Source organism: Budorcas taxicolor, chromosome 16 (genome assembly GCF_023091745.1).
Source record: "Budorcas taxicolor isolate Tak-1 chromosome 16, Takin1.1, whole genome shotgun sequence".
NCBI lineage: Eukaryota > Metazoa > Chordata > Mammalia > Artiodactyla > Bovidae > Budorcas > Budorcas taxicolor.
In genome coordinates, this window is record NC_068925.1 from 68,357,045 (window position 1) to 68,384,294 (window position 27,250).

General features: G+C 36.5%; 2 protein-coding genes across 2 annotated transcripts in view; one reads left to right on the forward strand and one right to left on the reverse strand.

Annotated features, from left to right (window-relative positions):
* TPR (translocated promoter region, nuclear basket protein) overlaps positions 1–18,844 on the reverse strand; it is a 63,458-nt gene extending 44,614 nt beyond the window's left edge. The window contains exons 1-19 of the mRNA XM_052654263.1: positions 18,775–18,844; positions 18,102–18,410; positions 16,520–16,624; positions 14,556–14,629; positions 12,552–12,648; positions 11,417–11,520; positions 10,906–11,070; positions 10,057–10,149; positions 9,104–9,184; positions 8,936–9,023; positions 8,048–8,188; positions 7,619–7,710; positions 7,171–7,368; positions 4,528–4,635; positions 3,329–3,555; positions 2,496–2,659; positions 1,916–2,043; positions 1,678–1,826; positions 517–679 (exon numbers count right to left, since the gene is read on the reverse strand). Of these exons, the coding sequence (XP_052510223.1) occupies positions 517–679; positions 1,678–1,826; positions 1,916–2,043; positions 2,496–2,659; positions 3,329–3,555; positions 4,528–4,635; positions 7,171–7,368; positions 7,619–7,710; positions 8,048–8,188; positions 8,936–9,023; positions 9,104–9,184; positions 10,057–10,149; positions 10,906–11,070; positions 11,417–11,520; positions 12,552–12,648; positions 14,556–14,629; positions 16,520–16,624; positions 18,102–18,410; positions 18,775–18,844 (2,556 nt within the window). The remainder of the gene's footprint in view (positions 1–516; positions 680–1,677; positions 1,827–1,915; positions 2,044–2,495; positions 2,660–3,328; positions 3,556–4,527; positions 4,636–7,170; positions 7,369–7,618; positions 7,711–8,047; positions 8,189–8,935; positions 9,024–9,103; positions 9,185–10,056; positions 10,150–10,905; positions 11,071–11,416; positions 11,521–12,551; positions 12,649–14,555; positions 14,630–16,519; positions 16,625–18,101; positions 18,411–18,774) is intronic.
* Positions 18,845–19,069: 225 nt separating this feature from the next.
* Positions 19,070–27,250, forward strand: part of ODR4 (odr-4 GPCR localization factor homolog) — a 36,931-nt gene continuing 28,750 nt past the window's right edge. Inside the window, exons 1-3 of the mRNA XM_052654056.1 lie at positions 19,070–19,187; positions 23,525–23,645; positions 26,218–26,352. Coding sequence (XP_052510016.1) covers positions 23,547–23,645; positions 26,218–26,352 — 234 coding nt within the window. The 5' untranslated portion in view covers positions 19,070–19,187; positions 23,525–23,546. The remainder of the gene's footprint in view (positions 19,188–23,524; positions 23,646–26,217; positions 26,353–27,250) is intronic.

A 27,250-nucleotide genomic window follows, 5' to 3' on the forward strand; every position in this document is an offset into this window, starting at 1 on the left:
AGTCCTTTTCAATACGTAAAATGAGGGGATAACTATACCAAGATCATAGATAAAGATTAAAAAGTTATGAGAAATAAGTTTATAAAAAGCAAAACACTCTTATGAGAATCTATCATCAAAGACTTTAGAATTTAAGTTGAAAGTACTGTGAATTTCTGATCGACACTTACATTTATGTTGCAATTCAGGAACAGAGTTCAATGCTAATGAAAATTGTATACTGTTTTTTACTAGAAATGAGCAAGAATGGATAAAATATTCATCCATAGCCTTTGTTGTAACCAAAGAAATCTTAGCCCAGAAAAACCAACTTCTTTCCCTTTCCTCTTTTACTAGAAACAATCACCCAACTCCTCTGATGGACAGGTGGATGCCAGGAAACTATTTGATAAGGATGTATAGTCCACAAACCTCAAAAATCTACATTATACCAACCAGTAAAATCAAAGTAATAATTAAAAAACAAGTGTCAAATGCAATTTATAACATAAGACAGATAATAGACATTGGCCTCACTTCTGCAACAGCCAGCTTTTCATTAGCGCCTCTCAAATCTTGCGTCATTGTGTTGATGATCTGTTCTTGCTTCTGAGTCGTTGCAGTGAGTTTCTGATTTCTTTCATGTAGGGATGTTATTTCTCGACGGTATCCTTCAACATTATCTTGTAGCATTTCATAACTGACATGAAAGAAAAATAATTCTGTAAGCAAATGAAATACTATATCCTAGCTCAATTTCTTGAGTTTCACAAGAGCTTAATTTTATATGATTGATAATGTGAAAAATATGATTTGTGTAATAATGTAAAAATCTTCATTCTTTTTTCTAAACTCCAAGTTTAGCAGTTAAATTCAAATTCTAAATAAGCACTGTATTTCACGCTGAATTAACTTTTTAATCTTACTCACGTACAAGCATTTTAATCGTATTCAAAATAACGTCAATATAACATTCATACAGGAAGACACCACAATGAAGTATGCAATTTAAGGTATTTATGCATGGTTAGTGACGGATTTTTGCCAATCCTTTTTTTCCCATCTATAATTCTTCACCTCATTGCCTTATGTGCTTAAAAGCTTAAAAGTGGCTGGCTAGAGATATCAGCATGGGGGAAAATGGTGCTTTTACTGGGATATCAAATTGTTGGAAAATACAGACTGCTGGTCATACTTGCAAACAGTCTGATCATGTAGTATACAAAGAAATAAGTTTTTCCTAATTTGATAAACTAACAACTATTCAATGGCTCTGTTAACTATGGAATGAAATTTACTGTTATTCCTCTGCAAGTAACCAAAAAAGTCAAATTTCCCAAAATTAACTCTAGCACTTGCTTCTCTTCTACCTAGATTAGAAAAGGCTGAATGAATTTCTCATACTTCTCTTATCCTCCTTAATTAAAATAATTAAGTCCTATGGAAACAGTATGTCCTTTAAGCTCAGGAAGGAAAAATAGAAACATTCCTTATATGAACTTACCTGGACCCCTTAGTAACATTCACAGGAATGTTATTAATGTTATTAATCAAAAGTGAAAAATGAACCCCTGTAACTTCTCAACCTGGATCAGAACCCACCAAAAAAAGTAATAACACCACAAACTAACCCTTGAATTTGATTCCACTGAATATCAACTATTGTATTTAAACGTAACTTTGGAAAAGAAAATTTACCGTTTAGAAGCAAAATCTAGCTGGGTAGAGATTTTGGTATTTTGTGATCGCAAATCTGTGACTTGCTCCTGAAGTTTCTCAAGCTGCTCATTCTGCATTTTTTCATTGTCTGCCTTTTCTTTTTTGTAGTTCTCAAAAATTTCCTGCAGCTAAATATTAGAGAAATTATTAGATGAAACTATTACATGTTCTCAAAAATGTGACTCAAGATAAAGATGTCAAGTTAGGGGTACTTTACCTGTTTAAGTGCAGCCTTAGCTTCTATAGCCTCTGCTGGCTCAATTACTGGAGCAGGAGTGGAAGCAGTCTGTGATGTACTTGGACGTTTTGGAGTTGACACAAGAGAAATATCATCTAAGCTTGAAGCTTCAGAAATGTAAAAAGAATGATGTAATGCCTCTTCACAAAATACATCATTATCAGAAGTCAACAGGCTGACTTATTTAAACCACAAGATTATAGAAATTATGAAACAAAGAACCTACTAAATAACTTACTACAATTATTTATGACTTCTAGTTAAATAAAGGTAATTTTCACAGGCTAAATGTTAAAACGTAACAAAAATAAGTAATATAATTCATTGACTCTCAGAGGTGTACTTTGCAACAATGATCAGCATTTTTCTTACCTAAAATAATGGTGTACTTTAGAACTGATGATGTATTACAATCACTCATATATGGTAGCCATACTTGAAGTTATCATTATTAGAGCAGACATCGCTCATGTAGCAAAATCCATTCCCTAATATACATTTCAGAAATATTTCCCAGAAATACTTGGAAACTTTTAAGATAACATATAAAAACTCCTACCCTGTAAAGGAATGGCAACTCCCGTTGTCTGTGACAACAGAATTCGGTACATATCACGCTGACGAACTATAGAATCAACAAGCTGCATTTGATGTTGCCGTGATTCACGGAGTTGTTCCAATTCAGCGAGGGCATTCTCAAGTTTGACCTGAAGCTCAGAAATTCTGCAAGAAAATAAATCAAGTCTATTTAACAGGACTGAGATTGAGAGGCAGTTATAATTTCTACTACAAATTGACTAAGCATTTTATTGCCTGTCATTAAGCATAGTATTTTCATCTCTCTTATCCTTTCCTTCTTTTGTTGCTATTTTAAGAACAGCTTTTAAAATCCCCATTACATAGGACTCAGGTACTCAACAAGGTCATCTGAAAAATTTGTTTGCAAAAATCAAACCAATTCCACTGAGTCCAAATTCCATTCTTCTTGCTTTCATAGCCATTTCTCCTTCTCTAGCACCAAAATGATTATTTCAAAAGATTCTTTCCTTTGAGTTATTCTTAAGCATCTTCTTCATGAAGCCAGGTCTGTTCCCCCAAATCTAGGCTGGGTCTCACACTTCTATGCTCTCACAGAAAGGCTTTTCTCTATTATTGCACAAATCACACTAAACTAAAATAATCTATTTATTGATCTTATTATCTATCTCACTTACTAACCATCTCATCCAAAAACTGGGGTCCTTGAGAGTAGAATTTTTCAGAAATATGGTTGCTTGATTTTATTTTTTTTCTCCTAAATCACTATATTCCCAATATCCAGTACTACTTAAGGCACATAAAAAGTTCTCAATAGATGTTTGCTGAATAAACCAAAGTAAGTCTATTGCTTACTTGGATGAAGTTGTTTCTTGTTCTTCTCTTTCTCTGGTTTCCCCAAGTTCCCGAAGGGCCACTAAGAGACGTTGATTTTGCTGTTGAAGCTCTTCAATGTTTCTATAAGATACTAGATGCTGTGATATTACTTCAGATGAACTACTTATATCAGCAGAGCTTACTTCCTCATCACGGATTACATGGTTACCCCTCGCTTCTTCAAGTTCCATCAGAAGCACTCTAATCTAAAAAAAAGAGTTCTAATATATTATCAAATAGTATTGGTTTTGACTTTGGAAATGTTTAGAAGTGAAAATTTTCAAATGACAAGGTTACTTTATGAATACCTTCGATGGAGTATTAAATTATCTTGAAAAAAATGAATTTTTAAGATTATTTTAGGTATTAAGAACGAAATAAAGAAAATCTTAATCAGAAAAATTATTTCTCATTTCTATGAAAAGTATGTAATGAATAATGTTATTTTTTAAAAAGAAGTCAAATTATAATTCCAGAGGCATGGTTCCATTTTTGTAAAACAATGACCATATAAAACACTCAGAAATATATACCCATTGTGTCTGTACGCTTGCACTTGCATGCTTAGATATGTATTACATAGTTGGGCAGAAGAGGAGCATGGGAAATAGATGCTAACTTCATTTATGCAAAATTTTTATCTATGTCTGTGTTTGTTGTTGTTCAGTCATTCTACATACAAAAATTAAGGTAAAATATATGAATAAAACAGATCTACATCTCCAAACTTAATCAGTTAAAAAAAAAAGTGTTAGGGGAATGCACTTACAAATGCATATACAAAATAAGTGATTTTATTTCAGTAAAAACAAAGAATGCTTACGTATGTTCACATATGCTCACATGTATCTGTACATAAAAGAAGATGTGAAAGAATACACACCAGTCTGCTAACTCTGGGACTTGAACTGTGGGAAGATAACTCTTTTATCTTTGAATTACTTCATTAATTACAACCAGTTATCTTCAAACTGAAAATTTATCAAATGCTTAAAGACAAGAAAAAAGGGAGCGGCTAAGAGTAAACAATGACTAGACTGCAATTCATTTAGAGCAGTTTTCTCAGTTGATGAGAATTTCGTATGTACTAGTTCTATCTTACATACTTGGAAACAAACATTACTAGGCAGGCAGTTCAGGAAAACAAAATAAAATAGGAAAAGAAACAAAAACCTAACCTGTTGTGAAAGATCTTTTATTTGTACTTCCATTCTTTGATTGTCTCTTTCAAGCACAGATGAATGTTTATTGGCTTTATCTGTGTCCTCCTGCAATCGCTGAATCTCCTTTAAAAATGAAGTCAAGTGAAAATTCTGTATTTTCTTCTAAGATGCATACAAACAGCAGTTATACAAATAACAAAAGTATACAGTGCTCAAATATCACAGTAATCAACTTATAATTTTAAAATATTCTACATAATATAGTCTCTAAAGAGAAATTTCTTAAAAATATGAATATATTTCTTAATATTTCAAATAAGCTCAACATTATAATGTTCATCACTATATGCTAATGAAGGGGGATCCCCCCAAGTTAACTGTGAATCAAAATGTTACAGCCACACCAAATTCATAGTATATTATCAAATGATGTTGGAGATCAAACAAACACTCTCAAAAAACTTTGTTATTAAGACAAAAACAAAGGACTGCATTACAGTGATAATCATTATTATACCATCTAGAAGTATTAAAAGCAAAAAATGTTGGGTAAGACTTGGATTTATTAAAAAAATGCACCGGGAACTAATTTTAAAGAATCAGCAACCAATGTCATAAGGCTGTTAAAAAAAAAGAAAAATGGTAACATATTGAAGTAATGTTTTATATCACAGTATCATTAGGGATTTAGGGGCATAGTCTTAAGGAGCTTGATGTAAGCACAAAGTATCTTTGAAATCTTATGTTTTATCTCCAATCCATATAAATTTTGCTTTTTAATGCACTGTTCTCACATAGCATGTATTATTTCACAAAGTATGTATTGTTATAGATAGTATACAAGTGAAAGATGGCTTATATTTATCCTGGTGTTTCAAGTGCCTCTGAGCACAATGCCATCAAGGTCCAAGAATAAACCCATTTCAGAAGGAATTAAGTATGAGACAAGATGAAGCAGGCAAACATTTATGAAAAATGGTAATAACACAAACCTACTGATTTCAAAATGGGATCAATTAAGATGCCAAGGAAGAAAGTAACTTAGTTATAAAATTCAAGAAATATGAGAAATGAGCACCACAGAATCTAAACTGGACATGATGTATGTTATGGACAGAAGATTTGGCTACAAAAAAAGATACTGAAATTATTTTTAAAGCTTTTGGAAGTTATGAAAAAAGTCTGTATTTATTACTGTGTCTGCACATTAGTGATGAATTAATAGGTTTTCCCACAGTGAACAGCCGCTTTTACCCGATTCTTAAGCCCTCCACTTTACCACCTCCTCAGACAATAAGCTTCAGGTAAAATGCTCACTTTCAACAGTGAGAAAGTCAAGGAGATCCAAAGGACCTCTTTTTAAACCACACCAGATGGGCAGGGGTGTGTATTAAAGCCCCGTATTCTCTCAAGGCAAGAATGCTAGACATGATTTGATTTAGGAAAAAGAGACCATTAGACACAATACACCCTGATTTAAACTGACATCTAAATTGTAATAACAACAGTAATAAAAGTTTAGGTCAAATTAAGGACACATTTGGGCTTCCCTGGTAGCTCAGATGGTAAAGAATCTGCCTGCAATGCAGAAGACTTGGGTTTGATCCTTGGGTCAGGAAGACCCTCTGGAGAAGGTAATGACTACCCACGCCAGTATTCTTGCCTAGAGAATTCCACGAACAGAAAAGCCTGGTGGGCTACTGTCCATGGGGTCATAAAGAGTTGGACAGTTTGAGTGACTCATACACACACACACAACACAGAGATGCATTTATACTATTTAGCACATAAATTAACTGATTTCCTTCAATAAAATTTGTTTAATAACTCTCAAAGATTTCTCAATAATATTAACAGCTGTATCTTAATAAAAACAACATTGTGCATGTGTGCACGCTAAATTGCTTCAGTGGTGTCCAGCTCTTTGCAACTCTATGGACTGTAGCCCACTAGGCTCCTCTGTCCATGGGATTCTCCAGGCAAGAATACTGGAGTGGGCTGCCATGCCCTTCTCTAGGGAATCTTCCCAACTCAGGGATTGAACCTGCGTCTCTTACGTATCCTGCATTGACAGGCAGGTTCTTTACCACTAGCACCACCTGGGAAGCAAACAAACAAATACTCTTCTTAAACCAGTATCTATTAAAAAGGAATCTAAAGAAATAAAGAATATTCTCAAACTTCCTTGGTACTTCTAATGAACAGAGGAACAGTAACAAAATAATGTATGTAAAGATTTGCCAAATTGTGAAATGATATTTTTATAAGGAATTCTTTTCAATGAACAGTATTATCATATCCAGACAGAATATCAGAACTGCCTGACAAAAAATGATCGCTGCTAAATTTAGAAAGGTTCTATTACAAAAAGAGATTGTGTCTATTTATCATCCTCTAGAGAACCCTACAGAAAACATCCCAAATATCTTAAAAAATGCTAGGGGTTTTCAATGTTTGCTGAATAAAAATAAAACATTTTGCAATTAAGAGATCTTTAATAATATAATGACAAACTTTAAAATATATAATTACCCTACCACTGAAAAAGCAATTAGCTTTGGAGGTAAATTCTTTATTTCTAAGAAAGAACCATCCTACTTAGTAAATTATTTCTCCTCTGTATTTTTTCTACAGTTACAATTTAGGAATGGAACCAACCTTCATGGCTTGTTCAAGCTTAACAGATAAACTTGCCACAGCTTTCTGTGCACGCTCATACTCCTCACGTTGGCGTTTCAAAATTGGTGCTTTGGCTTCAACTTCTTTCACTATTTCATCTAGATACTTATTAATTCTTTTGTTTTCTAGTTTCTCCAAAAGCAGCTGATCCTGAGTTTCCACATAAGCATTATACAGCTGAAAGAAAAGATATCATTTCAAATCCAAGCATAATATAGCCTGTATAGCTTCTTTACAAACATTCATCCAGCAATTACACAAGATGGCAATGTTTACTATATGCTGCATGGAACCAGGAACCAGGAAAGCCTTCCCTAAAACGATCCATTAATCATTAAACAACAAGAATAAATTTGGGGGGGAGTAGGTGTCAGAGAGGTCTAAACACTTTTTGCTGATGGAAAACAAGATTTGAGATCCTTCTTACCTCAGTTAACTTCATGCCAGGTTTCACTATCTTGGCTACAGCTGCTGCAGTAGGAGACATGGCTGCAAGCTCTTCTTCAGATAAGATGGCCCCTGTGCCAACACACAGAAATCTAGTGCACTTTTGGAAAATTTCAAACTAAAGCCACTAATGCTTCTCACAAAACAAGCAAAAAGTGACACCTATTGTACATTATGCATACATTCATATGAAGCCTTTAAAATATGACAACAAATAATCATTTAACACAAGTCTAAAAACCATGCAGCATTAATAGTTAAAACTATTCTGGAAACTAACACACAATCATTTGTCATCAAATGGTAGTTACATCTGAGAATGAGAAACACTATTAGTGAAGTTAAGTGAGGACTACGTAGGAAAGTTCCAATATGTCCAGCCTTTAATAAGCTGTCTATGAACCCGTACCTTTACGTTTTGTGGCAGAAAGCAGGTCATTTGCATTCTCTAATTCCTTCTCTAATTTCCTTATTTTCTCAAGCATTTCTTTTTCCATTCGATCTTTAGATTCTTCCACCTCTATGATATGTTCTTGAAATCCTTTACTGGCTAACAACATGACAGAGACAGAATAACCAAAAACATAATTAAAATCTTTGAGTTTATAAAATGTAATAGAATAGTCATTATTTTTCCCTTCAGCAGACAATATTAAATTCTACAGACACTGGTTGATAGTTATTACTCAATGGAAGCTCTTAATGAACTTGTAATTCCTGAGGTGTGTGGCCTAGTGAATCTATTTCTTCTTTTGCTATCTCTTTTGTAAAAGTGGGAAACTAGGGGAACTCAAACTGTAAAACAGGGGCTCTAAGTATTTCTTTGGCTTAATCTGATCTTAGATGTAGAGAACACAAGAAATAACTGGGGAAGGTCATACATAAATAACTTACATTTTAAAAAAAGCAAGTATAGAAGAAAACCAAAGACTTTAAAATACACTTTATAACTTAAAAAGTAATACTTACTTATGGATTAAGACAGTCTCCAAACTATAAACCCATATGTATTAATATTTATCAAAGTAAATGTTTCAAAAATGGAAGAAAAACTTCCTATTAGAAATCAGAACACATATAAGGCTGTTAGATGCAAAAAACTTAGAAAAACAATAGCTACCTGTTTTCAAATATACTATTTGCTGAAACAGTTTAAAATTTGATCTAAGCATCTTTTTTATATATCAAATTTTGTCCCTAATAAAGTTAATCTGACCTCTAAATCTACACAAGGGCAAAGAAAACAGCACCTTCTATCTAAAAACAAAACAATCTTCCCATGATTGAAAAGTCTTACCTTCTCCAGTTGACTTCAAAAGTCTGTGTAGCTGGTCCACTGCTCGGGTCAGTTCATTGCTCTTTGCCTCCGAATCATCAGCAGCGCTCTAAAATTTAATCTTAAAAAAGTTATCCAACATCCATTAATGCAACATTATGGCATGAAAATGTATGGTAAAGTACTTACCTTGTAAAGGTTAGAGAGTTTTATGTGAGCATTTAATTCATTGTGGAATTTTTCTTCCATACTAGCCTGCTGTTCCTTGGCCTGAAAAACAAAAACAAAACACTAAAAAACCAATTACAAGAGTCTCATTTGAACTGAATTTAGAATGCTTACCAAATGCCAAGATGAAAAATTCAGTTTTGAAAGTAGAGGTAAAGATTAAAACACCACTAAAATTAAAATCAGTTGTCATGATAGGGATGAATTACCTTAAGGATAAACTGATATTTTTATCTTAAAGCAGAATAGTTAAATGTCATTAAAATTAACCATACTTATTTTTAGATAGTACTTTAGGTGTGGTATACAACTGACTCTAGTGATTTTAGCCTAACTACAACATATAAAAGTGTTCTAGATATTTTATGGTGTTAGGAACAGTGCAAAACATGCAATTATTTTACAGATTAACAGGTTCTGGAGTGTTACAGTATTTTCGTAAAAGAGACATTTTTAAAGAGGTCAGGCTATGGTTTTTCCAGTAGTCATGTATGGATATGAGAGTTGGACTGTGAAGAAAGCTGAGTGCCGAAGAACTGATGCTTTTGAACTGTGGTGTTGGAGAAGACTCTTGAGAGTCCCTTGGACTGCAAGGAGATCCAGCCAGTCCATCCTAAAGGAGACCAGCCCTGGGTGTTCTTTGGAAGGAATGATGCTAAAGCTGAAACTCCAATACTTTGGTCACCTCATGCGAAGAGATAATTCATTGGAAAAGACTCTGATGCTGGGACGGATTGGGGACAGGAGGAGAAGGGGACAACAGAGGATGAGATGGCTGGATGGCATCACTGCCTCAATGGACCTGAGTTTGAGTGAACTCCGGCAGTTGGTGATGGACAGGGAGGCCTGGCATGATGCGATTCATGGGGTCGCAAAGAGTCGGACACGACTGAGCGACTGAACTGAACTGATACCTCTTTCAGTTTGGTCAACAGATCCTCTACATGCTTTTGAAGATTCTCATTTGATGCTTTCAGGCCATTCATCTGTTCTTCCATTCTAGAAACCTAGAAACAAAAATGCAGAGCTGGGTGGGGGCTGGGGGTGGTAGTGGATACTGTATTAACTGAAATTTGATACAAAGTTTCACTGCAAAGTAAAAGCAAAACAATTCCTACCTACCAAAAAAGCATTTTATAGGACCTCCCTGGTGGCCCAGTGGTTAACAATCCACCTGCCAATGCAGGGGACACAGGTTTGATCCCTGGTGTAGAAGGACTCCACATGCCATGTGGCTGCTAAGCCTATAGGCCACAACTACTGAGCTGACATTCTACAGCCTGTGAGCTGCAAACAGAGAGTGGTCCCCACAAGCTGCAACTAGGGAAAGCCTGCTTGCAACAATGAAAACCCAGCATCCCCCAAAATAAATAATTATTTTTTTAAAAAGCATTTAATATAAAATATGAATGCTTAAGAAAATAAGATGAATGCTTAAAATGAAAACTAACAGCTCACACAAGAACATGTTTTGGATCTAGCTCACAGAATCTAACCACCACTTCTCAAACATGCATCTTAGGAAAGATACACTGTAAGTCAGAAGATAGTATCAAAATTTTCATCAAATATCTTAAGTTCTTTATTTAAATGCAATTGGTTAACTTTTGAGGCCAATTTTTTATGTGTTATATCTTCCACATTTGAATCCCTAATCTTACAAAATATTTAATTTGGTATTCCACTAAATAAATATTTATAAGCTGGCACACAAACATAAGTTGTAACCAACAACTTACATTTTGGTAAGTTTACTAACTTACCTCCTCTTTTTTGTTTTCAAGATTACATTTAAGCTCTAGAATTTCATTTCCTTTTTCTCTGCCGAGAGCCAGAAGTTCATCAGTTTTGGTTTTCAACTCTGTATTGAGCCAAGTATTCTGATTGTGTAACAACTCCTTTTCTTGCTCCAGGCGCTTTTCTCGATACTAAGGAAATCCGAGAAAAAAAGGTTTATGGTGAAAGATTAATATATGGTTATTCAAAAGATTTTGTATGTAGCTAAGGGACAAAAACAGAATTTTATTTTACAATAGAAATAAGTATTTGCATGTATTCTTAACAGAAAACAGAACCAGATAAACACTATATGAAATTTAAATATCCCATAAGCAAAACGGTTCAATCAAAATTGTCTTAAAACTTAATCCCCGATATTAAAAAAATACAGCTTTTAATTATTTTATAGATAATTTGCCTATACTTAAAATATAATTTAGGTGCGTATAAAGCAAACATTGTATTTTGTACATTAGAAATTAACTTGTTTCTCACCTTAACAGAAACATCAGAAGCTTGAAGTTCATCCAGTTTTAACTGAAGCTCACCCTTTGTTGCATTGCTTTCCTTAAATTTTTCATTTAGACGTTTAAAATCCTCTAGAAAGGTCAGAAGAGAAAGGGAAAATGATTAATTAATGCTCAGAGGAACCAAATATCAAAGATGCATCTCTAGGAACATAAACATCTAAATAAGTAGTTCTCAATTCTACTATTTTAACTTGCTTTTGCCATGCTTAATCACAAATTTAATTTTAAATGAAACCAAATTCATGCATCCAACCAAATATGCAAATTATACTGGTTATTTTAAATGCAATATGTAAAGTTAAATATACAATGTTAACATTAATTTCCTCATATTAACCAAAAGTTTATTAAAAATTCACAAATTAGCCATTTCTTAAGTTAAAAAGCAAGTATAGATATCAAAAATTTATACTCAAAACCAGCCAGGATATATGTGTAATTTTTTTTATATTCCTTACATGCAGGTTTTTATGAGAAAACTTAATTTTACCTACCCACTAGTTGATCAAAAGTAACTTTTTTTCTGAGACTAGTTACCAAATTGACTATTATTTTATAGTAAAATAAATATTTATTCTTTCTTTGGGAGAAATAAAATTTCTCAAAACTCTTAGAAAAAGGACCCAAAGGGAACTGGATACCATTAAACTGCTTAAGAGTCACATTTAATTAAATACAGCAACTCTATTATATATTATAGTCTATATTCTTGCTTCCTAATTCCTTTAGTCTGCCCTTTCATATATGGGCTCTCCTTTTAGGTCCCTAAATTGAATGCTTGTGGACAGCTTTATCAGTAAGGATGCCTGTACAAAATGAAGGCATTCAGCCTCTTCAACCAAACACCTAAACAAGTTCCCAACTTCGATACTATAAACCATATTGTGGTACATAAACCTTGGTCCAAATTCTTTGAGATGTTTTTCATTTGTGTACTTGTCTGTAGCATTCTTTAAGTACTTAGAATGATCTGATACATTACTCTGAAATCTACTCTGAGCTACGACAAATACCAGCCAATAGAAATGGACTGGGCATTAAATTTTAGCTTTACTAGAAGAGAAAGAGTGAAGTTAGAAGTTAAAGGTACTTCTTCATACCTGTTAAATATTCAAGTTCTTGAGACAGTCTCTCATTGGTTCTAATTAAGTCTCTTTTCTCAGCTTCCAATTCTTCCTTCGTCCTTGTAAACTGGCTCTGTCACATAAAGGAATAAGCATAATATATTTAAATAAGGAAATCAGATTGATCAATTATAAAGAAATGAACATGAAATTGGCATTTTAATTATCATTAGCTCTGGTTTAAGTTTGCTTGATTTTCTTTCTCATGGCTTATACATCAAAACGTTTAAAAATTACCCACAATCTCAACACTTCTGTTCATATTCTAGATTTTTTAAATTACTTTTCCTAGATTCACAAAAATAATTTCCAACCTGGATGGGAGAGGAGCTTGGGGAAGAATGGATACATGTGTATGTATGGCTGGATTCCTATGCTATTTACCTGAAAATATCACAATGTTGTTTGTTAACCGGCTATATTCCAAAACAAAAAAGTTAAAAAAAAAACTTCCCATGTCAGTTTCTAATCACTTGGAAGTGTCATATAGTTATATAATTACTTCAACAAGCCTTTATAGGAAACTTGATTTACTTCTAATTTTTCTGTCATAAAACCGACGACTATCACTATATCCTGGTTCAAATTATTTCTCAAGAAATAGGCCCAGAAATGGAATTACTTAAAACCCTTAATATATTTTGACAAATTACTTGGTACCAAGACAATGGCAGTTTATAGGCATTTAAGTCATAACTGCCTATCTCAAGCCACTGAAGATTATTATGCTTAAAAAATGAACAGAGAAAAAAAGAAAAACCAATGTTAACATGGGGAGGTGAAAAATAATTATATCCTGTTACATTATCTGCATTTTCCTGATTATGAGTGAAGCAGAATAACATATCATATTGTTATTGGCTATTTGTACAGCTTCCTATGTTTTTAAAAACTCCCTTGCCCATTTTCCCCCTTGAATGGTTTTCTTATAATTTGAAAGGAGTCATGTATTAAAGATATATATATATGTGTACATATATATAGTCATATTTTTAATGAGAAAATACTTTTTGGTGATTCTATTTGTTGTTTCTATGTAGAAAATTTTACATTTCTATTGAATCAAGTCTATCACTCTTTCCCACTATAAATACTTTCTGTATTTCTTAACCTCAAATCAAAAGCAAATTTTTTAAAAAGCAATGGCAAGAGTCTGAGGGTCTATCTGGTCAAAGAATCACTAGGTATGATCACTTTATTAAACAAACTGGCCTGCAATCCTTGTGATCACCACCAATCTGTTATTCTTAATCACTACTCTAAAGAAATGATTATCAGTGTAGATTCACCCATATCCCCAATTGCACTGAAATACTTGAAATAATGCCTGGGCAACAGTAAGCGTTAAATAGGTAATTTCTAAAAGAATGGCAGGTAAGTAGGTGAGTGGGTGGATGGATACAGATGGATCTATGAACGCCTGGGCTTCCCTGGTGGCTCAGATGGTAAAGAATCTGCCTGCAATGTGGGAGACCTGGGTTTGATCCCTGGGTTGGGAAGATCCCCTGGGGTAGGGCATGGCAACTCACTCCAGTATTCTTGCCTGGAGAATCCCATGGATAGAGGAGCCTGGTGGGTTACAGTCCATGTGGTCACAAAGAGTAGGAGGCAATGGAGCGACTAGGCACATATAGCCTGAATGTCTACCCTACTTACAAAATTATGGCATTTTAGTTACAATGCAAAAAAAAAACAACCCTTTTTAAAAATCATGACTTACGAGCTACAGAGCTAATAGCAAATGTGTTTTTTTTCATATCAAGTACTCATATTTTCCAATAAGTAAAAGGAATGTTCAATTAATCATTACAACATAAAATCCCACTAAGAAATTTATGTATACACATTTTTGTTAGTAGCTTCTCCTAATTAAACATATTTCATCTTCCCACTGACTAAACGAACAATAAGCACAATTAGAACAGAAAAATTCCTCAAGTATCACGTTCACATAGCTTTATTCACAGGAATAACTATTACCTGAATGGCAATATTGCGATCCTGAGCAACTTCAAGTTCCTTGTTTTTCTCGGTAAGTGCCTTCAATTGACTGTCTGGATAAAAGGAATTTTATGACTGTCACACACGTAAGCTTAAAATCTGCAATGACAGTTTTTATTCAACTGTCACCCATACACACTTTGAAATTAAGAAACTGAGTTTCAGAAAGGTTGAGTTGTACAGCACTGCATTTCAAATTCTTAAGTACAACCCAAATTTACTGCATTTCTAGTACAACTTTTACAATATGCTGTCCTGTTTCCAAAATCATATTTGCAATCATTCTAGCCAACATTCTTAGGAGAAAGTATTTGCAATTACTCATTTCCTTAATTTTCAATGACATCTTCTAAGTCAATCATAAAAAACTGAACTATATTTACAAATTTAAAAAGTAAGTACAAAAAGGACAAAAATCAAGAGACCAAATAATATTTAAACCACATAAAGTGTGTACAGAATAGATCACAATAATGGATAATTGTAACTCAGCTGGTTTATGGCCTTAAGAAGAGCTATATGTAATTTTACGTATATATAATTCAGCTATACTGAAATTCAGCTATACTGAACTTTCAGTCCTAGGATCTCCACCCATAAAGTGTTACCTCCCCTTATAGTTTCTGTTTTAAACGTATGTCGATAATTAGGAAGAATACACGTTCTGAAATTTTCTTCCACTAAAACACCTATTATGTACTAGTGATTTAATGAGCAGTTATTACTATTTCCAAGTTAAACTGGCTTATTAAAACAAAAAAAAATTCTTCTAATTTAGTCTAGATTTTCTATATAGTTTAATGCTATTACAGCTTTCTAAACTTACAAATTCAGAATAACATACAAAAAAAAAAAAAAACAAAACTGTACACCCAGCAAGGTGTGTCTATCTAGGTTTATCCCCATCTTCTCCTCCCTCTCCCCTTTCCAGATTTCATATAAGAAGCTGTGATCAGTCACTTTCTTGAAATTTTTTAGCACTACTGCTCTACAAACCTTTTATTTTCTATGCCAAGATAAAACAATGTATTGGTGATGAGTTACACGCAGCTACTCAATAACTATTTATACTCTCATTACAAATGTATATATACCATCATATGTATACATCATGTTTTAAAAATGAGATGTGCCAAAATTAGCCAAAAAGAATTTCAACTCAAACATACAGCCAGTGGGCATGGACTCAGTTAAGAAGACTGATGCTTCAGTTTTTCTCTTATTAGCTTCTCGCATTCCCAATCAAATTAAAATCCAGCTGTATCTAGTAATAAATATTATGATGTCCCTACTCTATAAAGATCTGCCTACATTTGCTTTTTTTATACTGCAAACCAAGCACATAAAACACATCATCTTTGAGATCTTATGTATTTTTAGGACTTGCAGCAGTAGCAGCAGTGATGTAAGAAAACTTATGAAGAAAACTGGCTGCTCAGCTTTCAAGGAAATTACACCTTAAAGCGGAAATTGCATCCTTAGATTTATAAATATTTATAAAAATTATAATGAGAGTTAAAACACAAATATTATAACAGAACAGGCTTTTTCAACATAATTAAGTCACTCTCTACTTTTTCAGTTGCACAGCACTTTAGCCTTTTCAAAATGCTTTCATACACATCTCACTTGACATATACAGTTGTTGGAAGTAGACAAGTGGTCCTAGCAATGTTGTAAACAATAAACACTATCACGATTTATATGACAAAAGAGCTTTTAACAGCAGTCAGAACTAGAACCCATACCTCCTGACCAACAAGCCCTGTACTCTTTCAATGTCTTTACCGCTGAATGAAAAAAAAAACCCTAATATTACCATAAATTAAAATAAGGATAATCAATATTTTCATATATAGTAATTAAATATTCTCAAAGTGTCTAAAAGGAGTAGCCGACCTCAATATCCCAAGAATATTAGAAAGACATAATTAAATACTTACTGAGCTTCTCTAGCTCAAGCCGCAAGCTTTGACACTCCCGGGTTTCATTCACAAGTCTCTCCTGACTGTGGGACAGTCTCTTCTCAATCTCAAAGTACTGTTGTTCTACAGATGATCAGAGGAAAAAAAGAAAAAATCAAACACACACATGTACACTGTCAACATTGCTACTTGTTTTTAACAACCTTGATTTTAAGATTTAGGACATAATATTGGAACCCACACTTCATGTAAGAGCGAATCTGAGTAAAGACAAATAGCCAGTACGGTAAAGGACTTCAATGCAACATTTCCAGCCGACTTTATACGCATATAAGAAAATAAAGCCTGAATAATTTTTATGTTTATTCCACAAGATTACGAAACTCCTCAAGGCTGGCAACATGTCTTATTTATCATGGTATGTCCCCCACACATCAATTGACTTCTTAGCATAAAGCAAACAATAACAACAAAAACATTAAATGGAAAAGAAAATCATTTAGGTTAATAACTGCTTTGTTTTAAAAGGCTTGTATTAAAATAGCCAAAATAACACCTGAACATACAAAATTACTAAATTTATGTAAAAATATTTGTTAACTTTCCAAGGGAAGCAACTGATAACTTACTGCTTAGCAAAATCAGTCACCTAGAAGACATTCAATATTTATTGTGCAAATTAATAAATACAATGCAGTGTACTATATTCAGTGTTGGGATTCAGATAATTTTCAACATCAATTCTGCTTGACAATTACAACTGTTTTGTTTTTTTATACGAAAACTTACTTAAGGAGTTTCAATACACTTAGCAAAAAAAACCCAGTTACAATCCCCACCCCAACCTACCCCCAGAAAACTGGTAAACCAAGACACACAAACGGTTTAATTTTCAACATCAATTCTGTATCGACCTTTTACCACGGGTAATTACTATGATCTTAATCTTTCCTAAACGTTGTTCAAGTCACTATGTCAAGAACTTTCTTATTTGTGGGTATACTACAGGTATTTGTAAACAGACAATATATTTTCTATCAAACTTCAACTTTTGAGAGAAGTCAGATGTATTAAACATCTACACGTCTACTGTGCTTCCAGCACTGTCTTAGGCACCTACTCGTTTTCTGTACACTTAGTTCATCACCGGACCAAAGCGACAGTCAGAACAAATTCAGGAAGTTATCAATTAGACACAGGCCTCTGAACATAGACTACTAGAAAACGGCAAAAACTACTGTCATGTAACGTGCAACATACAGATAGGCTTAGAAGAGTCAAGAGTCGCCCACTCTCAGAGACGAGTAAACAGACTCAAATCACCACAATGGGTTTGCTGGACATCGTTAGGTTTTCCTAACTGCGACCAGTCTAATTACAAACAAAAGGAAACTCCACGTAGAGTCAGATTTTAAAAACAAAAAACCTCCTTCGTATCAAACCGGGAGGGCGGGTAGTTGAGAGAAGGCCTACGGTGCCCACCGAGCCGGAGAAGCGATGCTACCAGGGAAGTTGTGGGCACAGCGAGCTTGCAAGGGGAGACCAGCCATCGCTGTGGGGTCGGGCCCAGAAACCAGCGCGGGAAGAGCGCCGCACTTACCGCTCTCCACCTTAAATTTCTCGTGCCGCCCCTTCAGGCCGTCGATCTCGGACTGCTGGTCAGCAAGAAACTTCTCAAGTTTGTTCTGGACCGACTTAGGCAGCTTGTTCAGCTCCGTGCGCTCCAGGACCTGCTGCAACACCGCCGCCATGTCGACTGGGCCGTGGACCGCGGCGGCAGCGGCCGACGCGGCAGAAACGGAAAAGAAAGGCGAAGACCCAGAGGACCCAGAAGTCTGGGCGGCCGCCTCGGCCTCCGCACTCGGTGGCTCGCGCGCGCCCGCCCGCCGGAGACTCCCGCGGCGGGACCCTGGGAAATAGAACTCTGTGTTAGCCGCGGCACTAGACGCGCCACAGCGCCCGCGCTCGCAGAGAGCGCGCAGCCGCCGGAAGCTGGGCACCCTGGGAATCCGAGTTCAGAGGCAGCCTCTGACCCTGTCTTGCAGGCCGCTACCCGGCTTTCTTTCACCCGTCTCTCCGCCCAGCTTCAAGCCGCGCGGGCTTCTGGGAAACGTAGTTTTTTCCAATCCCTTCCGTCAGTCCTATTCCGCACCACCCATTCCGCTTCCTTCTTTCACCCCCGGCCCCGACTCTCGCCTGCGCATGGACCACTCCTCCGCGAGGTGGCGCCCTCGTTAACCCACGCTCCTCCCCGAAGAGCAAGGCAACCTTACCGTCAAAGCTTCGGGATGCCATGGGTCGTCCTCTTTGGCGGTTTCTAGACACTGAGCCACTAGAGGGCATCGGTCTTGGCAGGGCCGGACAGCAGGCGCTGGGCCACTGCCACGCTCTCAATGGCGCCCAGAAGGGGGCGGGGTGGCGACCGCAGTAGCTTTGGCTGAAATGCTGCGGTAAAAGCCGGGGGCGGGGGGGGGGGGAACAGCTTACGTCATCAATCCGCGCCACCTGACTCCGGAGACCCCGGGTTTCGGGAAGTCCGTCGCTTTCTGATGAATTCACTGACTGTGGAGTTGGGACCGGACGGGCATCTGGTCCCTGGAGACTTACACTTAAACGCTAACCCCCTCCTCAGGTGGTCTGACAGTTCGTCAGATTTGTCTGCCACGTGTGCATAGTCTGAGTACAGGTGAGTCAACTTGAGGGTGGAATTCATGTGTGTGTGTGTGTGTGTAATGTGTGCTCTCGGACACAGAGCTGCCTTTTCAAGGAGGAAAAGAAAGGGACAGACTATAGGAAACATACGGACGGACGCTCGTACACAACACAGATCCAGTTTTGAGACTTGTCTTACTTAGGTGTGCTTGTTTATTTTCGGTGGCAGGGGTGGGTAACAGTGATTTAACGAATGTAAGGAGTTCCGTTGAATTTCCAGAAGAAACCAAGTGGAGTTTGAGTGTCGCTTTTATTTGTATGTTTTAAGGTAGCGTTGCAGAAAATGTTGCCTTGTGTTTATATTGTTAAATTGAAAAACTGTCGGAACAGAAATTTTTAAACACATTCTTAAAAACCATCCTGACACCGTAACAGAGTTTCCAGATTGTAATTCGATGGCTTCTAACCTGAATCTGGGAATTGTTTCACGTTTGATTATTCTTGAAAAGAATTTGCTAAATTCTTTATTGAAAATGAAGCATTCATAATGTCGTCCTCCCACCTTTGAGAATACCAGAAAGGAGCTTCATTCGGATTTCTTTCCCCTCAAATATTCTGTGTGTGCTTAGTCACTCAGTCTTGTCTGACTCTTTGTGACCAGTGAACTGTAGCCCACCAGGCTCCTCTGTCCATGGAATTCTCCAGGCAGTAATACTGGAACGGGTTGCCATTTCCTCTTTCAGGGGTTCTACCCGACCCAGGGATCGAACCCTGGTCTCCTGCATTGCCGGCAGATTCTTTACTATCTGAGCCACCAAAGAAACCTTAAAATATTCTAAGCACTTTAAATAAGGTTCCTGGTATGTGCAGTACTGTATTATGTCTTGCAAATGTGCTCAGTTGCTAAGTCATGTCAGACTCCTTGCCACTCCATGGACTGTAGCCCATTAGGCTCCTCTGTCCATGGAATTCTCCAGGCAGTACTGGAGTGGGCTGCCGTTTCTTTGTGCAGGGAGTCTTTCTGACACAGGGATGGAACCCATGACTCCTGCTTGGCAGGCAGATTCTTTATCACTGAGTTATCTGCGAAGCCGGTATTATGTCCTGGGTCCAAAATATCATCATTATTGATCTACTGTTTGGAAAACACAGATGTTCTATATTTGGACTTACAGGATTCTAAAACTAGGTTTTCAGATGTGCTATGATCCAAATTCTTTATTTTGAAGACTAACAAACTAGACTCCAGGAAAGTTGAATGGTTTCAATCTGATTTTGAACCACTTCCAAAGCTTCTGCTGATATGCAGCATTTCAGGAAAAATTGAACTATGTAAGAGAAGATCTGCATTTTTAGTATTACCCTTTAGTCTAGTATGATTCGTTACATTTTAAATATTTGAGGGAGCACTAAAGGAAAAGAAAATCCAGCAGTCAACTAGATTTCAAAACCCAAAGATTCTCATCTTCCTATTGCATTCAGTTTCTTACATATTAACATGGCTAGTGTATGGCACTAGAAAAAGTAAGATTAGAAAGTTACCTTGGAGTGACTACCATTGTTATTTCTTGTCAGAATTAAGAATTATTTAGGGCAGAAGGAAAGGAGTAGAATAGCATGAAAAGTAGAAGAGAGTTTAATACACAGAATTGCGTAATCACAGTGGTGTGATCACTCATCTAGAGCCAGACATCCTGGAATGTGAAGTCAAGTGGGCCTTAGAAAGCATCACTACGAACAAAGCTAGTGGAGGTGAGGGAATTCCAGTTGAGCTCTTTCAAATCCTGAAAGATGATGCTGTGAAAATGCTGCACTCAATATGCCAGCAAGTTTGGAAAACTCAGCAGTGGCCACAGGACTGGAAAAGGTCAGTTTTCATTCCAATCCCAAAGAAAGGCAATGCCAAAGAATGCTCAAACTACCACACAATTACACTCATCTCACATGCTAGTAAAGTAATGCTCAAAATTCTCCAAGCCAGGCTTCAGCAGTACGTGAACCGTGCACTTCCAGATGTTCAAGCTGGTTTTAGAAAAGGCAGAGGAACCAGAGATCAAATTGCCAACATCCTCTGGATCATGGAAAAAGCAAGAGAGTTCCAGAAAAACATCTATTTCTGCTTTATTGACTATGCCAAAGCCTTTGACTATGTGGATCACAAGAAACTGGAAAATTCTTCAAGAGATGGGAATACCAGAGCACCTGCCCTGCCTCTTGAGAAATCTGTATGCAGGTCAGGAAGCAACAGTTAGAACTGGACATGAAACAACAGACTGGTTCCAAAGAGGAAAAGGAGTACGTCCTGCTTATTTAACTTATATGCAGAGTACATCATGAGGAATGCTGGACTGGAAGAAACACAAGCTGGAATCAAGATTGCCAGGAGAAATATCAATAACCTCAGATGTGCAGATGACACCACCCTTATGGCAGAAAGTGAAGAGGAACTAAAAAGCCTCTTGATGAAAGTGAAAGTGGAGAGTGAAAAAGTTGGCTTAAAGCTCTACATTCAGAAAATGAAGATCATGGCATCTAGTCCCATCACTTCATGGGAAATAGATGGGGAAACAGTGTCAGACTTTATTTTTGGGGGCTCCAAAATCACTGCAGTTGGTGACTGCAGCCATGAAATTAAAAGACGCTTACTCCTTGGAAGAAAAGTTATGACCAACCTAGATAGCATATTCAAAAGCAGAGACGTTACTTTGCCGACTAAGGTCCATCTAGTCAAGGCTATGGTTTTTCCTGTGGTCATGTATGGATGTGAGAGTTGGACTGTGAAGAAGGCTGAGTGCTGAAGAATTAATGCTTTTGAACTGTGGTGTTGGAGAAGACTCTTGAGAGTCCCTTGGACTGCAAGGAGATCCAACCAGTCCATTCTGAAGATCAGCCCTGGGATTTCTTTGAAAGGAATGATGCTAAAGCTGAAACTCCAGTACTTTTTCCACCTCATGTGAAGAGTTGACTCATTGGAAAAGACTTTGATGCTGGGAGGGATTGGGAGCAGGAGGAGAAGGGGACAACAGAGGATGAGATGGCTGGATGGCATCACTGACTTGATGGACGTGAGTCTGAGTTAACTCTGGGAGTTGGTGATGGACAGGGAGGCCTGGCGTGCTGCAATTCATGGGGTCGCAAAGAGTCAGACATGACTGAGCGACTGAACTGAACTGAACTGAAGGAGCTAAAAGTGGAAAGCCCCTTAACTTTATAGAGGCGCTAATGATGGATAGTTCTAGACTTAGCAAATATATGTGCAAATCTGAGAGCTATAAAGAAATTTAATGCATCTTGAGACAAAACAAAATAAAACAAAATAGATAATCTAATAGACCATTTCAAACCAGAACCAATTCTCTGGGCTTTAGTTTTAGAATAATGCAAAATCATTGTGATTAGCAGTTTATTTTACTGGTGTTAGATAAGACACCCCAGCACTTCTAGAATTGCCTGGGCTTTGTTGCCTTGAATAAGATTGGAATTTCTTTGCAGGTAATGACTATTACCTATATTCAGAATGCTGCTACTGTGTTTCTTCAGAGTCTCTATGGCTCTTTTTAGGTTTTTGGAATCATGTCTTTTTTTGTTTTTTTCTTGTGTACGTGTGTGTGTGTGTGTGTGTGTGTGTGTGTGTGTGTGTGTCAATATTAAACGTCACCATATGTTAAATATTTAGAACAGTGCCTTACGTGAGTGAAAGCTCTGCATGTTTTTGTTATTATTACGTTGCTTTTGTTTACTTCCATCATTCTAGTTGTACTCTGAGTCACTCAAGGGCAGAGGCCAAGTATTATTCATCTTTGTGCCATCCCAGTTTAGCACAGTTTTTAGCACATAGCATGTCTCTGTAGTGTGCTTCTTGAATGCATAAATTTGATTCTCCTTAGCTCCCATTGAGCACCTCAGAAATTATTATCTTTTCTATTTTAGAAACGAACACAGAGAGGCTAAGCAGTAAATTACCAAAGATGATACAACCAAGGGGTGGTCGATTTCAATAAGAAATCTGGTGTGTGGCTTACTAGTTTTGTGTTCTCTTTATCTGAGATATGTGAGTGATAGTCACTCAGTCATGTCCAACTCTTTGCGACTCCATGGACTATAGCCCACAAGGCTCTTCTGTCTGTGGAATTCTCCAGGCAAGAATACTGAAGTGGGTTGCCATATCCTTTTCCATATCTTCTGAGATATGGGACTAGGCTTATTGCTCATGTCAACTGTAGTTGATTGGGAGTCATTTCCTGCAACTCTCTGTTGAGAATTAATACAGTTTCAGGTTAGTACAGTTTCTCTATACTACCCCTATAAGAAAAGCCATTGCAAAGTCTGGTTTTTGCCTAAACATGCTGTATATATTTTCTTGTAATTTAGGAAGTTGAATTAGTTCTTAATAATGGGAAGAACCTACATTGTAGAAGAGACTGTTGGCCAGTATCTTTCAAACATCAATCTCCAGGAAAAAGCTTTTGTCTCTGGTCTTTTAATAGGACAGGTATGTATCTTTTCTTGTGCACTTATTGATGAAACTAATTTGTTTACTTTAAAGTTAAAATATTCCCTTTAGTAGTAAACCCAACTTAGGTGATGAAGGGATGGAATGAAGAAGACTGTAACCCAGGTTTGCCCAAGTCAGAACACATTCCCTTTTGATAATGTAAAAGTAACTTATAAGGTAAAAACTCCAAAATTAGAATTTTACTGACCAGATTATTCACATTTCATTGTCTTTTCAAAGTGATTTTTACTCCCCTCTAATCTTTAATTCCAGGTTGTCGAATTCCTTACAAGTAGCTTTTGACAGTTTTATTTTGGGTTTGTCTCATCTCAGACCTGTAACAAATACAGCTCATATATTTTATTACATACCATGGCACTCATTTACTGAATATTTTTTTTAATATTGATTGACTGGAGAGGGAAGGAAGGGACTGGGAGAAATTTGGAAATTAGATTTTATTTTCCTCTTAGAGTTAAGTCTTAAAAAGCAACACAAAATGGAACAACTGTTTGGAGAATTACTTTAAAAAGCGTAAGCACCCACTGACTTTTTATGATTGATGGGAGGATGTGTTAATCAGCAGGGAGGACTGTCAGCAGTACACAGCAGTGAACAGACAGAGAGAGTCACGCAGGCGCACTGGCTGCTTCCATCTTCAGTCTATTTGGGGAGAGTGCACTATGTTCCAAGGATTGATTTTGAGGCCTAATAACAAATAAAAGTCTGTTGGGACAGGTTTCCTCCTGGATATTTTAGCATGATGTTTTGGAACATTTAAGTTGCATAATTAACGTTCCTTGTTCTGATTCTGTGCACATTCCTAAGCTGCTTTCTCTTATAATTGGATATCCTATGTTGTCTACTTAGAAAGAATGCACTCTGCAGAGAATCCATGTGCTCATACCCCTTCATGGTATTCTCGTTTTCAACATCATTCTGAATGTGCTTAGTTAGTGTCAGTGTAGCCCTGAGAGACGGGTACATTCAAAGAGTTTTCACAAATCTGATTTCTCATAAGCCTCATGAGGCTTCTCACCAGACAGCCAGATAGCCTCTCTGGCTGAACTTCTTTTAGATTCAGGTTACTTAACATCTAATATGGGATTCTTTTTGTTAGAAACCTTTATTTAAGGATCTTTACTTCCCTTTATTTTAAAAACTGAAGAGAAGAAAAGTCAGAGATGTAATCAGTAAAGGTAAAAGGTCAGGGAGAAATACCTTTTTCCAGACTTGCCTTACTGCACGTAGCCCGTTTCTCAGCAAAACTGCCATCTCACATGTAAATCTCCCACAATTTAGGGAGAATTCCACTCTCTCTTCATGCTGCCTTTTCATTCCTGCCAGTATTCAACTTGCTTCTTTCTCTTTTTTTCCAGGTTCATCCCTATTCTCTCCTTCCCCTCAAGCTTTCAGGCTTGCCTGTTTCCTATTCTCAGAGTCAGTTTCTTTTTCTTTTCAAAATCATAGATTTTACGAAAGCAAAGAGTTTTCTTAATCAGAGCCTACCTGTTCCCAGTGTTCATTTCAGTGTAACATTCTGGAAATAATGTTTATTGAAATAATTTCTCTTCCATTTTTTCTTTTCTGTTCCAGGGTAACACTAACAATTAGGATTTCAGGTCATGTGTGAGGATAACGTCATGCTACCTTGTACTTTTACTCTTTCTTTGTAGGAGATTTTCACTGTAATGAGTCTGAGCTAGTAAATTTTCCCCAATTTTATCTTCAGGATTCCCACTTTTGGTTAGCATTTAATTGCTATTAAAACTGAGGAACATCCATCTAATAACACTTCAGTTATCTGTCCTACACCCCCTTTGTTTTTCTGTGGACCACATGAGCAAGTTCCCCACTACCGTTGTTTCAGTGAAAGTAAGATGCACAAGGTCATTTCTTACTTTATTTTCCAGGGATTTTATATTTGTTGAATTATCTAATCTGTTGAGATTACTTAGAAAATAAATTAACTAGAAAATTGACCAAACATGTCATCTTTTAGTTTATGTACAGTTTAGGGGACTTTCTTGGTGGTCCAGTGGTTAAGAATCTGCCTGCCAATGCAAGGGCCAGGGGTTTGATCCCTGGTCCAGGAAGATCCCTCATGTCACAGAGCAACTAAGCTTGTGTGCCGTAACTGCAGAGCCTCTGCTCCAGAGCTCGTGCTACACAGTGAGAGAAGCCACTGCATTGAGAAGGCTGTGCACTGCGACTAGAGAAAGCCCACGCACACCAGAGAAGACCAACGCAGCCAAGAATAAATAAACACATTTTTAAAATGCAGTTCTTTCCGTCGTCTAGTAAACCATTTTAAAGGACCACTACACGGTTTGTATTCATGATGCCAAATAAATAAGGAGCTAGTATTAAATATATTGAAAGATAACACGTGAGGTAAATGCTGTAGAGCTGTCCATCAAAATTGGTTTCCCTGTAGATTCATTCCGTTATAACACAGGTGTTGACAATTTAAGCTGCTATGAATATTGCTCAGTTTTTGCATATCATGAAGGCTTTGCATTCCTCGGTGACATTTCCCTCTAGTAAGCTTTTCTAACTTGTTTTTAAGTGTTCCTCACAAAAGGATTATGTGATTCTTGCCACGAGAACACCACCCAAAGGAGAACAGAATGAGAGCCCCAAACATTCCAAAGCCAAATTGGATAACTTGGATGAAGAATGGGCCACAGAACATGCCCACCAGGTCATCATGTTTGTCTCTTATTTAGTTAAGTTTGTGTTTCCTAACAAAGTAAAAATACTTTATTCTCAGGTTACTAGACTAGGGTTTCAGAGTACTCATTCTTAAGTTTTCAAAACTTGAATAGTATACCAAAAATTAGGAGAATTTTCTGCTGTGTTTCATTCACGATTATATTCTTTTGTTGTTGATTACTTGTATATAGTTTTTCAAAAAGCATTTTCTTACTTGGAGTTAAGTAATTCACCCAAGATTAATATAACAGGTAGTGAAACTGGGATTTGAACCCAGGCAACATGACTTGAAAACCTTTGAGCTTATTATGCTATGCTTTTCCATTGTTGACTTTTATCTGTTGTGTTTTTTAATTTAGCTTATTTCTAATTTTTCTATAGTTTAAAATAATACTAGTTATTGATAATATTGTTGCTGGTCAGATTGTTTTAAAGACTTAAGCTAGGTACTGAGAAAGTAAAATGACGGTTAAAAATTTTTTTAATGTCCTTAGAATTTACATTTTAACCAGAGTGAAAAACATTATTACCAAATGAGATTCAATAGAACAGTATTATAGGAGTATAGAGTAGGGGATGAACAAATACCTATAAGTGGTTGGATTCAGACAGCTTCACAGAAGACTCTGAACTTTAAAGATGAATAGGACTTTGCTAGTAGAAGTCACGGAGGACATTGAATGCACAAAGGTGTGAATAAGTGACCCAAAGGCATGAAATTTAACGGTGTGTTAGAATAGCAGGTAACTGGGTATAATTGAAGCATGGTGTATATTAAAGAATGTGTTTAGACTTAAGACTGTATGGGGTGAGTTTATGGATGGTTTGAAGTGTCAGTCATCCTGGGAAGGGAGGAGTTCATTTGGGAGCCAGTAGCTCTGCGGTAG